Consider the following 17,371-nt stretch of genomic DNA (forward strand, 5'->3'; position numbering starts at 1 on the left):
ATCATCATCATCATCATCATCATCCTGCCGAGGGATGGCGAGCCATTTTCAAAAGGCCCAACCCGTTTCTTCTGCAAAAACTCGTCAGTTTCGTAGGTTTCAAGGTAACGCTGATTTTCAGCTCAGTGTGAAAAATATCCACTCACGGTTACGGAGAGAGAAAAAGAGCTCATTTCATTCCCTTTTCAACATGTTACTAATACTTTGCAAACCGCAGCAGAAACGGAGTACAACCTGCTTCCCCTTTCACGCGTTGTGAACGATCCACTGTTCACACGCTGTAGTGATGCTGGGAAATGCAGAACCGGGGGTTCCCCGTCCCTGGGAAGGGCATCGTTGCGCTGTTAAGCGATTAAAACGGAGCCACGGAGCAATATTATTCTTTCCTGAAACATTTTTTAAAAGCGCTCGTGACTCTGGCGACACCCCGGGACTGATGACAATGAGCGAGACGTATAATTCGACCGAACGAAGTCCCTGCCACGTGCAAAAAATATAAAACAAATCCTCCGTGAGAAGGCGACAATGACAATACGTAAAACCGCGGCGGCGAAGGCCACGCCACCGACAGCTGACGGCTTTGAAAGCGGCGCGTACATGCGGATGGCGGCTGCTGCTCCTCAGCTCCTTTTGATTTCTGTCAGCCGCCTGGCTCGGCGACTTCAAAGCGCGTCACCGCGAGGGAGTTCAGAGGCTCTCCGGGCGACACTCGCAGAACCGATTCAGAGGACGCTCCTCCGCAGGCGCCGCCGCTCACGCGTAGGCCGGTGGGGCCGGCGCAGCCTTGAATTTCCACCGCACAAACCGCTGCTTGTCAGGACGAAAAGAACACCTCCCAACCCCGCCGCCGACTCATTATCCAATTCCACAAGACAAAAACGCACAATAACAAAAAACAAATCCAGTCGGAGAAAAAAAAAAAGTAACTGTCGGGCGTCCAAACCAACCAGGTTGTGGGGTGGGTGGGGCGGTGGGAGTCTGGAAACACTGCACCTATTGTCAGGCCGTGATGCAACAGATTTGCATTCTTGGACACCAACCAAAAACTGTGCAATCGAGTCGCCAGGACCAGGATGATTCTGCATTTACCGTAAATGAGCGAAAACGCTCATTGTGTTCGTTTTTAGGGTGCTAGTAGCGTAGCGGGTAACACACACTCGCCTGTGAACCAGGAGACCCAGGTTCAAATCCCACTTACTACCACTGTGTCCCTGAGCAAGACACTTAAGTGAAGTGATTGTCACACGTGATACACAGCAGCACAGCACACGGTGCACACAGTGAAATTTGTCCTCTGCATTTAACCCATCACCCATGAGCAGTGGGCAGCCATGACAGGCGCCCGGGGAGAAGTGTGTGGGGACGGTGCTTTGCTCAGTGGCACCTCAGTGGTACCCTGGCGGATCGGGATTCGAACCGGCAACCTTCTGATTACGGGGCCGCTTCCTTAACCGCTAGGCAACCACTGCCCCGGCACCTGAGTGTCTCCGGGGGGGGACTGTCCCTGTAACTACTGATTGTAAGTCGCTCTGGATAAGGGCGTCTGGTAAATGCTGTAAACGTAAATGCTCATTTCATAACCATTCGCCGACGACGGAAGTACAGTAAACAAGATGCAAATGGGCAGGAGCTCAGCCCGCGCGCGTTCTCCTCCGTGGCAAGGCTAGGAAGCGATAAGCCTTGCTGACGCCGCAGGTTCTCCCTTCAGGCAGGTGACAGGAGCCTGATAGACGCGCTCTGGAACGTCCAGGCATCCGCCGCCATGGCCGAGCTCCGGCACGCTGGAGAGCCCACTGCGGTTTATTGCAGAGCATTACGGCCTGTGCTGTGACGAGGGTGCATCTGTGTGCAAGTAATAACCAGACGGGGTATAAAGAATAAAAACTAAAATAAATTCATTTAAAACATATTCGGGTGAGAAAGGATATCGAGGCTGTGATGTGCGTGAACAATGCAAATATGTAAAATAACACGTCAGGCTTTTAGGTTCAAAGTCCCAGAGATCAAAGTACATAATGCTACAGCCATGAATATCTAATTAGACATTTCTTAAACAAAACTGTACGAGTGTGAGCAGAAGACGAGAAATTAAACCACACAGAGGTTCTCATGAAGATGTGAGCAGAGTGATGGTAACTGCATTAAAAAAAAAATTACATTTACTAAACCACTACACTGAGGTACCTGCTGTAAATTGAATCATAATACTTCATTATTCGAATTAATTTGTATAAAAGTCTAGGCAGAAATCATTCGTATTTGTATTAAAAAGCTTGTATGAAAGTAATCAAGTAATCAGTGTTGATATTTCCTCGATGGCATATCTATGAAATAAAATAATAATAAAAAAAACGACCTGTTCACCACTTCACAAACACTTTTGTCTACACTTCAAAAATGATGCATTCGTAAGAACAACGCAGCAGGACAGAAGAGTGGAGCGTGGGAAGAAAGAAAAAAAAAAAACGAGGATAATCGGGCAGTCGTTGCCGTCACCGAGGAAACGTGCTCCCGAACTGACAGCGACGGCGACGGCGACATGACGTGTCGTGTCAACGCCCGTGTCAACACCGGCCCGGCCGCAGAAAGGGGGGACCCTGCCCGCCCCCCGGACCACGTCCAGTTTTAAAGCGCAGCCCCTCTACACCCGGCGGGCTCGGAGCAATCTCAGCTCCGCCAAACTCAACAGCCAGCGGCTTGGCGTTAGCATTAGCCTTGGCGTTAGCTTAGCATCGGCTGCTAAGTCAGACGCGGGCGGCTAGCTGGGCGGCTGCCGGCTACCGCGGGGATTGGGGGGGGCGGGCTGCGGGTCAGCGGCTTACCCCTCTTCGCGGCCTCGTCGTACGAAAGGAAGCCTATGCGCGACTCTTTGGCACCCATGCTGCCCTCATGTCACTGAGAGGCGTGGCGCGCTGCGCGTAAATCCCCGGCGGGTCCCTCCGGCGCCGCCGCTGCTGCGTGCTCGCTGTGGTGGTGGTGGTGGTGGTGGTGATGATGATGGTCGCCCCGCTCGGCTCGCGCTGTTTTCATCATCGGGTGACGCTCCGCGCCGCCAACGCCTCCATTCCTCGTCACATGACCAGGGCGACGTGAAGTCATCTGACCCGCCGCGAAGTTGCGGCGAAGTCGGCCGCCCTTGCTGGAAAGTGACGTGCGACGTCGGTCAAAATAAAGGCGTCGCAAAAGTGCCTGGCTGGCATGACGGAGCTCGTGAAATTCGATGCACGAACGCAGCGATGTCAAACTCGGACATTTTTGGCATTTACATTCACATTTACATTTACGGCATTTGGCAGACGCCCTTATCCAGAGCGACTTACAACGTGCTTTCAAGTTACCATCGATGAAGCGATCAATTCAGGTTCACTAGGACCCCCAACTATGAATACAATCTTTTTATTCACTCTGTTGTAGATTCTGTACACAAGTTCGACAATAAGAAAATTACAAGTTAATCTAAATATTTTTTAAAGAGGAAGGTCTTGAGCTGTCGTTTGAAGGTGCTCAGTGACTGAGCTGTTCTGACCTCGAGGGGAAGTTCATTCCACCACCAAGGAGCCAAGACAGAGAAGAGTCTAGATGAGCGTCTTCCTTTTACCTTCAGAGACGGAGGGACCAGGCGAGCAGTACTGGAGGCTCGGAGTATACGAGGTGCAGTGCGAGGTGTAATAAGGGCTGTGAGGTAGGATGGTGCTACTCCATGTTTGGCTTTGTAGGCCAGCATCAGTATTTTGAACCTGATGCGTGCAGCTACTGGGAGCCAGTGGAGGGAACGTAGCAGAGGGGCGGGTGTGGGAGAATTTGGGAAGGTTGAAGATCAGTCGTGCTGCTGCATTTTGTTGCAGAGGTTGTATGGTGCATACAAGGTAGACCAGCTAGATGGGAGTTGCAGTAGTCCAGTTGTGAGATTACTAAGGACTGAACCAGTAGTTGGGTGGCCTGTGTAGATAAATAAGGGCGGATTTGTCTGATATTGTAAAGCAAGAATCTACATGAGCGGGAAAGATTGCTGATGTGAGTAGAGAAGGAGAGTTGGTTGTCTATTGTTACTCCAAGGTTGTGGGCTGTTGTCGAAGGAGAGAGCTGTGAGTTGTCCAGGTAAATAGCCAGACGCCCTTATCCAGAAAGACCTACAATTCAGTCGTGACAGGGACAGTCCCCCTGGGGACACTCAGGGTTAAGTGTCCTGCTCGGGGACACGATGGTAGTACGTGGGGTTTGAGCCTGGGTCTTTGTGATCTTCTGGTTCATAGGCGAGTGTGTTACCTGCCAGCTGTAAATGCACCGAAGTGGCGGCCATTCTCGTTGGCACATACTTAATGTTATCTACGTCGAGGACTTTTATTTTGACACGAGTCAAGTGCTTGTTGGGGTCCAAGTGCAGCTAATTTCACGCCGCCGATAAGCGGCTGCCTGTGGGTGGGTTTGTTGTGTCTTGTCGGAACTTTTTTTTGTATGGTTTAAGAAACAAAACGCGGTTTCTGGCGGGAAAAAGAACACGACTAATGCCCAGAACATACCCACTTGTCCCACCTCTGTGGCACAAGGCAGGAAAAGGATGGTGGGAGGAAATTGGTGTTACACAAATCAGCCGCTCCTTACAATGGGCACTTTAAAATGTAGCATACGATTAAATTCGCGCTGTCAATCGATTAATCGCATGTCTCGTGATGCGCACAGCGTTGTGCAAAGGTAAACGTCACTCCAGGTTATTACCCGGGCGAAGCAGCGTTCTGTTTTCCGCGTCTGTGGCGACCCCGTGTGGCCGGCGGCCGGACGCGCAGGTTCCGCCGTAGCCAATGACGTCCCCCCCGGCGGCGCTGCGTTCACCTGCCGCTCGGTGACGCGGGGTGTTAGGAAGTGATGTCCGTGTTAGGAAGTGATGATCGGCTTCAATTTTTTTATACGCAGAGCGCGATTCCCTCTGATGCATTTCTGTTGCAGGCAAGGGCCGAGGGTTGAGGAGAACATCGCACGAACCTGGACTGGGCTGGTCGACCCGACGTCCGTAAAATGAAACTAGAGGTTCTATTTTATATACCAAATGTAATTGGTGAGAGAAAAGAGCAAGACATTTTGTTGTTTTTTTCTTATATATATATTTTTACTCCCAATCCAGGCCTCGTTGTTTATTACTATGTGACTCGCTGCACGTTTAATGGCCATTAGGGTGAAAGTGGCACGTTACACTGTTATAACTGTATAACTTTTTAATAATTTGAGTCATCAGTTCTTCATTTTCAGTGTGAGCACTTTTTAATGTCCTTATTTCTTTTTCGTCAAAGGTTACGTTAGGATTCTCCTGCTGCTTGCAGCTTGGATTGCTTTTAATACTCCGGAGGTTTTCATCCTAGCCTACGTCCTTTTCGTCATATTGGATGGTAATGAGTACCTGTTTGGACTGATGATGGTGTATTGGTCACTGTGCACAGATAATGTCTCATGTTTTACCGACTGTCTTCCAGGCGTAGATGGCTGGGCAGCACGTTGGTTCGACCAGAGCTCGAAGTTTGGAGCCTGGTTGGACGTGGTAATCGACAACACGGGTCGGGCCATGGTGTGGAGTATGCTTTTTAAAGTATGCAATTGAGAAAACACTCACATTGTAGGGCCAGAATATAATATTGTTTATTAAGTTTTATGATTGTAATGACCTGACTCCTAGTAGAATAGTGCAGAAAAACAGCATATTGCATTTCAAGCTTGTGAACCCAGCACTCCCAACCGCTGAATTTAAAACAACGAATGAACATCGCTGTACTTTTGTACATGTGAATCGACAGCCGCTTCCCCCACGAGCCTCTAAAGTGTAAAACGTGTTCATTCGTCCACTTGTTTGCCGTTTGTGGCTCTGCAGTGGGGCTGGCTGGTCTCATCAGTGGAGTGGTGCGTGTTCGTCTGCAACCACAGTGCCCGGGGCGCCCGGTGGAAGAATAGCTTCACAAAGGGCCCGTACTGGGTGAGGGCCATCATGGCCAACGGTGGGTAACAGAAGGGATGTGTTGTCGTTTCAGATCTTCAACCAAAGACAAATCCCATTCTAAGTTCTATGTTCCTACAGGATTCAGAACGCCACCAGGGCTTCTCACCATCGCTGGGCTGCACGTCTTGCCACTTTGGCTCTATGGGGGTCGGCACGGGATGCTTTGTGTTCCCGAATGGTTTGAAGCCCTCGGGCTTGCGGTGTTGGTTGGAGGCAGACTCCTGTGCTTGTTAGTGGAGGTGAGGACTACGTACGACACTCGCACACCAATTTAGCATAACTGCACTCATGTAACATGTTCTTTTCCTCACCAGATGTGGTGCATGTGGTCCCATGTCCAGTATCTCACTGAAAACGAGGCAGAAGAGGCCTGACTTCACTTCAGCACAAGTGGGATCAATGGCCAGGAAGTACCCCTCATTTTACAGGGCAGAAAGGATTTAAAGGGTGTCAGCTTTAATGTCTACGATACTGTTTCCCAAGTTGTACTTGTTGGATTCTTATTTATTTACTATTTATGCAAGGTGACCGGCTATTTTTGTTATTTATTTTTAGGCCCACAGGTCATAAAAATGTGTGTCTGTATTTGAAATATGCCTTGCCGTGCGGCACTAGAGCGACTAATTATTTAAATGTGACTGTGATGTTGTCAAGGACACAAATTAATAGCAGGCGCTGATCTCCATGACCTCCCAGGTTTACTATAGAACTGGCCAGGGGCAAGACGTCCACACCGACGCAGCCCAGCTCACTTGCCCCCCCGCTTGCATTCAGTTTTTTGAAATTGTGCTGTTCAACTGTTCAAATGCAAATTATACATAAGTGGGGTTGTGTGTGTGTGTGTGGGAGCTATGCCACAGAGACGCGTATGTAGAAACCAGTATTTATTAGTAACATCGGCGTAACTCTTGCAAATGGGACAGCTGAGGCATCCACCCAAACACACAAAAGACATTGTACAACAGTCACAAAGTCATATTGCACCATTTTCCAAACAGGTCTTTTTTTTTCAAAAAAAAAAAAAAAAACATACTAGAGTGTTGGTATAGTGCGACGTTTCTTTTTATAATCTGACAATTTCATTTGGGGTTCGTGACCCCCACCCCACCCGAGAGGCACATCATTTCATTCACTTCACGCATATTTACTGGACAGTGTCACATTTCAGCACAACAGTTGGTCCTCCCTGTATGTACTTCACCCTACTGACTTCTTCAGTGCAACAAACCTCTCTAACTATGTCTATTAGCTACAAATAATTACTTAAAAAATACATGCAGTTAAAGGTATGCGTTTGTTAATGCTGTTAAAATAGAAAATGTCACTATTGAAGATGCAGGACCCAGTTTTGCGTTTGGTTCCCGTTGTCTCTTCTGCACAGTAATGGGAATATGCACTCAAACCAAGTTTAGCCGATAAGTAAATATCATCATGAAGAAAGTAAATTCACTTGAGATAAACAAATGAGCCCTTGAAAAAAAAAACTTTAATAAAGACCTCTAAATGTGTTTTTCACACTTAAGTAAATTAGTGTGTGTGTGTGTAGGACACACATTTGTAATTATGGTTAAATTGTAGATTACTCGGTCTGAAAGAGATTTTAAATGAAATTTCCAGCTTCCTTTTAATGAAATAGAGATGCACTAGTCATTTTCAACATCACATCTTTATTTATCATGTTCCACTCATCCAGCTATATATGTTCTCCCCCCCCCCCAATTTCATTTTCAAACGCAAACCAATTCCCGTCCTTCGCCCTCATATCCCTTCCACCTAACCTGTGATTCCCTTTCGGTCATCTGTGCCTAATGACAAACTTTATTTATTTTATTTTTTTTAAGAGTTAGGCTTTGTAACAGGTTAAGGATGCAAGTCTTACATCAAATCTGTCTGAACGAAAAGAAGGGAAACAGAACCCGCCGAACCCGTGATGCCTTCTGGCGTTCAGGCGGTTTAAAGATGGGGAGCGAGGGGGGGTTTGATAGAAGAAAGCAGAAGGCCATTGAGTGCCACAGCACCAATAATCTGAGCATCCTTTAAGGCTAAGGCTTGGACTCGAGTTGGAGCGAGGACCCCTACGTTCACAAGCTCGGCTGGATGCGACCAGCGGATTCGGGACCCACTACTGTTAAGAGGACACAAAAATTCAACTGCACGTAAGCAACCATCAGACTGGAGCCGGGGTGAGAAATGTTGACACAATCGATGCACTACCACGGTGTGATATTTAGACACGGAGCATGTAATGTGGCATGGACTCCACGGAGGCCGCGCCCTCCCCTCCCGCCGATGCTCTGTTCAAAACGGCGATTTCTTATTAAAGCAGGCAATATTATTTCTTGTAAACTCAACTTGTAAAGCCTTCCTGAGAGCCTTTCTTTGGGTCAAACTTTACAGGACGGGCAGAGGAGACCCCCCAGAGGAGCCCTGCGGTCCACACAGACGTGCGGGCGTGTTTTTGAGTTGAATGGGCCGGTCATCCCGCAGAACTAGACAAAGCCAGGTGCAGCGGTCAGCGTTTCCATACACGGACAGAGCCCCTACAATCAATGAAACCAGGGTGCAGGCCCTGAATAGATAGTGATGACAAGTTCTACACACTGTACACTACAGTGACTGATGACGCTTTAAAAAAAAAAAAAAAAAAGACTATTTCTCCTCTGACCCGCTCACTTGTGACTAGCACCTGCTCTCGCACCCAAGTCCAACGTAAAACCTAAAGTTATAGCACGCTTCGCATATAAATGATTGGCATTTGAATTAAACTAGACTTTATAATATGTGAGTGAATATTACAATCAGAAAAACAGAAAATATATATATATCTGAACAGGTTTATCCTAAACGCCAGAAAACACCCCCCGGTCTGTGGAGTCTCCTGGTGACAAGGACAAAAAAATGGTCCGACCAAAGCAATTGTGGGTTTCATGACGCCCTAATTTTGTCCGTAGACTGACAAGACAATGTAGTTTCTGAAAGTACTTGTTCTCCTTCACAAAATCCCGACGCCAAAAGAACCTCCATCCTGCTTCTCCCATGGCCTCGGGCGCGGCACAGCACATACTGAATACAACAGACACAGTGAATTCCCGTGAACCAACACGTTCAGTTCAAAGCAAATTCATTTCATTACGCTTGTCTTCCTTCTCTCTTCGCGACGAAGACATAGAGTAGATCCTCAGATCTGGTTCAGTCAGAAGGGAGGTGAATCTGAGCCACGACATGCTTGATTGTTAGTGAGTGTTGTTAAAAACGAAAGAGAGGGTGTGGGGTCTCCATGGTCCCCCGCCTGTGAGCAGGGCAAGGGGCTGCTGGTTCAAGAGCAGTGGCGTGATCGGCAGATAGGGCCTCGCGTGACGTCCTCCACCGGAGCTCCAGGAGTCCCACAGCAGTTGTGTGCGTTTCAACCAGGCAACTTTGCTAGCAAAAGGTAACTAGCAGCAAAGTCGCCTGCCTGAAGCAAGACCCTAGTTGCGAATGCACGCATCAACAGTGAAAATGTGAACTTGAGTACGTATCTACTTGTGTGTTTTATGTGTAGGGTTGTGTGTTTGAGGTGACCATCAGCCCAAAAAGGAGCGGTTGGTTCCGTGAGCCTGCGACAACAGAAAGGACTGAACCACCTCGTTGGTGGCCTGGGGGCTGGTGTTGACATCCTCGAGTGCGTCGGCCACTGCGAACTGCCTGTCCCTTAAGCGGTTCCAGTTGGACAATATGTTGTGGTACTCAAACACCTTTTCATAGTTGCCCACTGAGTTATACAGTTTGATGAGCCCCCTGTAGTCATACTCAAGTCCACTGTATCCTTCACCAAATAGCTTCTTACCTGAGGAAGAAAGAAAAAAAACCCCACAAAAACAAACTTACACATGTGAGGAAAAAAAAAGAGAAACGAGAAAAACCTATGGCAGGAAATTGCATTACCAATTGCTATGGAACGCAAGTAGAGCCGCTCTGCATCTTCATACTGGTTCATGTCATAGTTGTACAGGGAAGCCAGGTGGCCAACGGACAACGCCACTTCATAGTCCTCCTGGCCCAGGAGTTGCTCTTTGATTTGGATGGCCTTAATGTGCATCTCCTCAGCCTCCTACAACAAAAGTTGGACCAACAATGGACACAACCTTACATTAGTACATATATATATTATATATAAAGAGTGACAAGTGGGTTTTTAATCACACGACTGCTCGAGACCTTGAACTTGCGCATGGATTGGTAGAGGCGGCCCAGATTGCCATAGTGCTTTGCTGTTTGAACGTTGAACTCGCCAAAGGCTTTTTTGGCCAACTGGAGTGAGGAGAGATGCAGGTCGTGGGCTTCCTGCAGGAGCCGCTCCTCCGTCTCTTTGTTATGGCAGTCAATGGCGATCTCTTCCAGGATCAGGGCTGATGGGATTGGAACAGTACGGCATGTTCAAACATTGCTTAATGTGCTCGACAAATACAAAACAGCACACTTCTTAAAATAATCTAATGGGATTCCTTTTTATTATTTTTTTTCCCCATTTTTACAAGAAAGTGTTGTGAAAGTCAGATGGTACCTTTCACCCTTTTGGAAGAGGCCAGCAGCAGATGATCCTCTGGCAGAATGTGGGTTATGATGTCTATGGCACGTTCTGCATGGAATCTGAGATCAGAGTTGGGGCACATTAAATTCCCCAGAATCTGGCTTCCATCACACAGTACAAACACTTCCATGAAGAAATAAAAATACACTTGCAACCTTTCTTCTAACTCGGCTGTCAGATAACTCTCACAATGCAGATTTCGTATAATTCCTTTAATGATGTGTTAGTAAATCCTGTCAATTAAAATCCATCATTATTATTATAAGGTTTGAACGCCTCTTCTTCACTGTTTTCTGTCCGTGTATGAATCTCCAGTGCTAAGAGGAACACAGGTCATTGAGGATACAGGGTCATAATGGGATGTTTATGCGAAACGTCTCTTCCTTCCTAAGCAATTAGGCAACAGCATTCCAAGAACTGCCTGGGCAGAGGTGGCAAGGGAACCACAGCTGGGATCCCCATCAGGGATTTCAACTTTATAATGCAAGAGATAATAAACGGCCATGACGATCACTGAGTCCCTCATCCGTGTGCGTTGCTTCCATGTTCCCGTACCGAGCTTGGGCTTGAGAGGTCAGGTAATTATCATTAGAGAGATGCAAAAACGAATGCTGAAATGGAGGCTAGCCTCTGGCAATTACACTTTGGTTGCACCGGCGAAGTCTGAGGTGTGGAATAAATTTGTCCAAAAATTAATTGTGTGAAACATTTATAAATGACTAAAATGCCACATTTTGCTTACTAACCAACATTGCTGCTCTCACTCTCTGGGAGACGGTGCCTAACCGAAGACCTACACAAAAGCACCAACCCCATGTAACACACATCTAAACATGCAACATTGAACTATTTATATCCAAACCCCTAATTTCCTTTCCCTCTCACTCTAGCACTTGTAGCAAAGCATGCTGGTACAGTCAGGTTGGCACACCTCTGCCGCCACATTATAGGCTTTTAAAAAGCCGTAACTTTTAAGGCCCGATTACAGCTCTAATGTAAATACACATAATTAATAAAGATAATTTCCAGCACTTTCATTGTAATCAGGAAAAATTGACAAATGTTGATTGCCTAATTGCCCAGCACTACTTTAATGGCACAGCATGAGTGTGGTAAAGGTCATGCTATTCATTTTGAACAATATGTTGAGCAAGCATAACAGACTGAAATCCCAAAACCACCACAAATAAAACAGACCTTGTCAGACTACATGGTACTCTTGATGTATAAATCACATATTATACTAAAACACCAGTACATTACAAAGATGTCAAATGCTGTGCCCCACACAATGATACACAGGGCTCTAGAGTGCAGACCAAATTTCTCAAAGGTGCAACTAAAAAACAAAAATAAGTACAAGTCATTTTTAACATAGTCAAATTTCTTTCCAGTGCAACCAAAATGTTAGAATTAGCCTTCACTGCCTCAGCATCCATTTTCGTGCTATCGGAACACATCACCTGACCACGCATTTACTCGAGCCTGAGTAAAATGATGGAAATTAAACACTGAAAAGGCACAATGCATCTATAAAACACATGACATGCAGCAATAAATGTACTGGCCCAGTGTCCCCTCTACCCACTTCCTTTCAGCAGCAGGCAGTAGCAAACAGATCATTAGGCTGAGGCATATCAAGTTCAAGTCCTGAAAACACTTGCAATTTTCATTTAGTGTTTTTTTAAACTATTTTTTTATTTAATTGAATCTTGTTTTAATTTCAGCTCAGTGAAGCACTTTAAGCACCAACACATTTTCAGTAATTTACCTTTCTTGTAGAAACGTGCTTCAAATAATGAACTTTATATAAACCAGATTGTTAGTTAATCATTTAAAATATTGCCTAATGGCATAATGATTTAAAAACAAAAATAGTAAAAACTGTGTCGTAAATTGCGATGCAATCGAAAATTTGGTGCGTCTAACTTCTAGGCGCACCAGTGCAAAAAGTCTAGGGCCTGGATACAAATAATGCAAACTATAAGGCTTTTTTATTAAAAAAAAATTAAGATAAATAAAAAAAAGATCAAGTGTTCATGTGGACATGTGACATTTACTAGAATGTAAAACAAGTCTTAAAGTAAGTAAAAAATGTAAAAAGTGCAAATTTCAACATGGTTCTTTACTTGTTTGCATTCAGTGCTGACGGACCCCAGGCAAAAGACTGAACTGAAAATGCACCCAACCCGCTGCATCATAGAAAAATGATTAATTAACAAGTTCGAGAATAGAATGGGCTACTCACAGTGCATTGTCGAATTTGCCAGAGCTATACTGGTGCACGTAAGAGGAGTACGCAAGATCTTCGTGGGCTGTTGCCACGTGAATGTTCTTTCCTCCGAACACTGATTGCCGAATGTCAAGCGCAGTCTGAAATACAGATTTGCTAATTATTAACAACAACCGTTAATAACTGTCCAAACCAGTTTAGATCGATCACTGGCTGACTTACCTGGTAAATGGCAACCGACTGACAGATGTTATCTACATTTAGTAGGTAGAACCCATAGTCCAACAGCGTGTCAGAGTATTTCGGGTGCTTATGTCCGAAATGTTCTCTGCAAGAAGCAAAAGGGATATGAATCAAACTGAGTACCACGACTGGCTGGACGAGAGACTTTAAAGAATGAAGAAAGGCGTACCTTGCGAGAAATACTGCATGTTTTATCAGCTGTTCAGCTTTCCTGAACTCCCGTTTGACAACGCATGCCTGCAATTTGGAGCAAATTTTGATGGTTCACAAATCCACAAAATAATCTTTTTACAGATACATCAACCTATAGCATAACCATATACCAGATAAACAATATCACACCCATAAGGCCAGTGCAATACCAGGTATTTGTATGTTGCGAGTGATTATCTAAAATGTTAACATTTTCTGTATTCAGCTGTAGAGTTTACATTAACACTTTTGGCAGAAAATATTTAGAAAACACTATGCTCATTCATAATTTATCATGCAGTCCCTCCAGGATTCCGAGACTATTTTGTAATTTTAAAACCATGATGACATTTTTTGCACAGGGCATCAAACAGGCTAGGACGTCCCCGAGCATTTCCAAGCAAAGGCTTATTTTGTTTAATTTATCGAGTCTGAGGTATTTTTAAGACCTTTAAACTCTAGATTTAAGGATTGTTAGTCACTTCTAATGATATTTAAGGTCTTATTTAGAACTTTTTAAAGATCTGTGAAAACCCTGACATGTGCCCTGTGCTCTCACCCAAAACTAATGCCTCCTGCTGCAAGGTACCGGCAGGTGACGCAACTTTGTCATTTTCATGACGAGCTGATGTTTCTGCGGTTGGCTGGTGTAAACAAAACCTCTCCCATTTGCCAAATTCATATTGCAATATAAATTCTATACCGCACAGCCCTGATCTTGTGTATGAAAAATAAAAATAAGAAACCAGACGTGACAGAAATAATGCACAAATGCATAGATAATTGCTGGAGCAAAATAAAATACCTTAGAGGCTTGTCTGAGGACATCAACCACCACTTTTACAGGTAAGCCCACAGTGATCTCCCTCATGGCCTCAATGCACCACCTATACGCCTGCAAAGCAACACACAAAAGACTCAGTATATCAATAGCATCAGATTTCATCCCACAGAGTCATATTACTGTCTCTTTCTCCACATGCTTACTTCATCATAGTGGCTTTTAGCAAAAAGGAGGGCACAGAGTTCTCCATACAGTGCAGCCTTGTTGGCCTGATGGCCATGTTTGGCGAGTTTGTCCATGTATGACTGAGCCAACTTAAAAGTCTCCTCTCCCAAGTGATACCTGCAGTTTCCGTTGCGAACGTGTAGCAGCCTAGCATGACAAATACAGCAGCACACAAATAAACGAGTAAATGAAATGAGATTACAATTGACCGAACTTCTGGGGGGGGAAAAAAGCAGGTCTAATGGTGGGTTTACCTGACACAGCACTCTACGGCACGGTACCAGTGCAGCACTTCATCATGCAGGGTGCAGAGCTGAAGGCAGGACAGAAAGACTTTCTCTGCATCACCATACCAACCTGCATCCGAAAGGAAGCCACCTAAAAAGGAGAAAATGACATATATTTCCCATATATTGTAAACACAACATGGGTATATGCACAATGCTCCCATGTGTTTCCTACCTAAAACAAAGCCAAACTGAATAGCTTTTTCCTTAACGTGGGCATCAGACTCAGCAATGTACGAGCACCGCCGGCTGAAAGAGTTGGCCAAGACCGAAGCCACCTTCACACCATGATCCATCAGGGCCTGGAAGCAGTGATGCAGGAGGTGCCTACAGTAATATCAGATTTCAGGGTGAATTGCAATCACCCCCAGGTTCACCAATGTGTCCATGCACATAAATATATTGAGAAGAGAGAATTTAGGCTCACAAAATCAAATGAATTTAACCACCAAATGCTTCTAATCGGTCCACAGCACTTTATGAGAGACATATAAGGCCTGGACATGTGGGAAGCAAGTCATGTGGTCTGCATGACACACTCACGGGCACTATGACACCATGACTTTACACTGTCCTTTGCATGATGCCCAATTTAGAGACCTCACATCAACCACACAGATACCTTTTGTCAGAAGCTCGCAGAACTTTGGCGAAGACCTCCAATTCACAAAACTCCCCTCCCAACTGGCAGAGTCTGCCTTGCTGGTAAAGCTGGAACCAAAGTTGACAAATAAAAAGGGGTCAACTCATAAAAACAGCCATAGGAACACATTTCGGACATTAAAGCTGCTTCTAATCACCAGCAATCCTGCAGTAAAACAGCACCACTCGCCTGAACATCCAACATTTGCAATAGAACCGTTGGGGATTATGTGGACACACTTAACAATTGCAGCACTGTTGTTTGTTTTTTTTTTTTTTTACTTGTACGGCACTTTTCGTGTTCGGGAATGCCGTTCAAAGTCCACAACGCGAGGCAAAACGGAAGAAAAAAAATTATTTTCAGCAATGCATTTATCAAGTATTAAAGGCTACAATGGCCCAAATAAGACAGAAACTGTGTCACAAGGCACTGACAGCTGTCCCGACCAAAACTGTACTTTTCTAAACATGGAATACCAAAACTGTCTGTTTATTTTGATCATATCCTTTGGAAACATGCTAAGGAAAGCTTAAGTCAGTTAATAACTAATAATAATAATAATAATTAAACGTAAACTTTAAAAACTGAAAATTCAAAATACAATCTGAAATTATATATCATGTCGAGTTACGATTTGCCGCTAATACGTGTACCTCGTGTTGGGAAAAATCTATGTATATTTCTCTTTTACTGTTTGAATTAGCCTTAATACCAATATATCTCATAATGCAGTAACTAGCTCTGTTAGCAGCTATCTCGCTAACCACTGGCTTTTAACAACATATTCCAGCGGACGCGTAGAGCGCAGAATTTTCCACACAATCCCATGCAACATAATCGGACTGGATTAGTTGGTTGCCGCGCATGTAGCACGAACCACCTGCGGGCAAAACGCAGAACAATTTCGGCTGGTTGTCCAGGTTAGCCCGGGGACGAGAGACGGCCGACTAGCTACAGCAGACTAGCTGGGAGGCTACGTGGGAGCGGACGCGTCCGCCTTACCTTGTAATACACATCAAACTGTATATTCTCGGGGAGAGAGCGGATGTCCCTCCGCGCCCGGCTGTAATTGTCCACCACCGCGGATATAGCGGTGTTATACAGCGTTTCTGGGATCCATTCGAGCTCCACTGCGGCCATGTTGTTTTTTTTTTTTCCCCCCCTTCTCCGAAGCCAGCAGCCAGCAGCCAGCCCCCCTCCTACTCTCACTTCCCTCGCTGCCTTACGGAGGCGTGCGTGTTCCCTCCGCCGCTCTTCATACACCTCCCCTAATTCCGTCCCGAGTTGTGGGGTGGGGGGCGACGGTTGACAAACGGAGGCACACGCAGCGACGCGTCGACGCGGTTAGGAACACGGCCCCCCTGCCATAATCTCACATTCAGCCTTCATCCCAACTCGCCTCCCCCTTCTCTATCCCCCCCAGCGCTCACTGGCGGGTGACGTCATGACGTAGTGGCGCACGGTGACGCCCACAGCCATAATGGAAACTCGCCCGCGGGCGCCACCGTCTGGTTCCAATATTACCATGCGTCATACTTAGTAATAACACGGTTGAAATATGAAACATTTAATATGAGACATTGGTAATTCGCACATAAAATCTCATCTCTCGAGGCACTTTCACAGTGTGATTTGAAGAAAGGATTAAACGAAGCAGTTATTTATCTGTTTGACTGAGTATTTTGAATACCTTTATCAGTTTAGTGCTTCTTTAATTTTAGTTTTATTTATACATTATACATGTATGTCTGTCTATGTCTGTCTCCTGGTCTCTCTGAGCACTTGTTGTATGTCTTGTACATCCACTGCATGTACATTGTATGTCTTCACCTCTGTGCAGTTGTATCATAAGCCATTTTCTTCGGAATTAATAAAGTTTTCTGATCCTGATTCTTGTGTGTGTATATATATATGTATACACACATAATGTATGTATATATATATATGTTTGCTTTACTGCTCGTCCTTGTGAAATATTTTATGGTAGAGGACGCGGTACGTGAGGCGCAGCATTGTTCTGCAGTACCCGACACCGGCCGGCAGGGGCCGCCGTTCCGCTGCCCTCCAGGCACGAACTGCTCCAGCCTCCTGATCGCGCTGCCTCGGCCCTTCTCCCATTCCCATCCACCGAGAACAGAGCCGCCGGTGTCACCCTGCTCCTGCGACGCCCGACCTGGGGAAAACGGTGAGTGCGTCTCGGGTGCGGTGCGG

At 45.8% G+C, this 17,371-nt stretch overlaps 3 protein-coding genes across 8 annotated transcripts in view; 1 reads left to right on the forward strand and 2 right to left on the reverse strand.

Moving 5' to 3' along the window:
• The window catches only part of usp32 (ubiquitin specific peptidase 32), a 30,097-nt gene extending 27,017 nt beyond the window's left edge, over positions 1–3,080 (reverse strand). For all 4 annotated transcript variants that reach the window (XM_029001504.1, XM_029001502.1, XM_029001503.1 and 1 more), the window contains exon 1: positions 2,823–3,080. In XM_029001504.1, the coding sequence (XP_028857337.1) occupies positions 2,823–2,880 (58 nt within the window). In that variant the 5' untranslated portion in view covers positions 2,881–3,080. The remainder of the gene's footprint in view (positions 1–2,822) is intronic.
• Positions 3,081–7,633: 4,553 nt separating this feature from the next.
• Positions 7,634–16,579, reverse strand: appbp2 (amyloid beta precursor protein (cytoplasmic tail) binding protein 2). The gene is made up of 13 exons (XM_029001249.1): positions 16,163–16,579; positions 15,140–15,228; positions 14,693–14,844; positions 14,485–14,608; positions 14,209–14,377; positions 14,027–14,116; positions 13,199–13,266; positions 13,009–13,114; positions 12,802–12,926; positions 10,527–10,612; positions 10,181–10,371; positions 9,908–10,073; positions 7,634–9,809 (listed from the first exon to the last, which is right to left on the reverse strand). The coding sequence occupies exons 1-13, from the start codon at positions 16,298–16,300 to the stop codon at positions 9,547–9,549; spliced, it is 1,767 nt and encodes a 588-aa protein (XP_028857082.1). The 5' UTR covers positions 16,301–16,579; the 3' UTR covers positions 7,634–9,546.
• A 630-nt stretch (positions 16,580–17,209) lies between these two features.
• Positions 17,210–17,371, forward strand: part of myo18ab (myosin XVIIIA b) — a 73,083-nt gene continuing 72,921 nt past the window's right edge. For all 3 annotated transcript variants that reach the window (XM_029000359.1, XM_029000361.1, XM_029000362.1), the window contains exon 1: positions 17,210–17,345. The gene's annotated coding sequence lies outside the window, so the exon portion shown is untranslated. The remainder of the gene's footprint in view (positions 17,346–17,371) is intronic.

The sequence above is a fragment of the Denticeps clupeoides genome, chromosome 13, assembly GCF_900700375.1.
Source record: "Denticeps clupeoides chromosome 13, fDenClu1.1, whole genome shotgun sequence".
In the NCBI taxonomy this organism is placed as follows: Eukaryota; Metazoa; Chordata; class Actinopteri; order Clupeiformes; family Denticipitidae; genus Denticeps; species Denticeps clupeoides.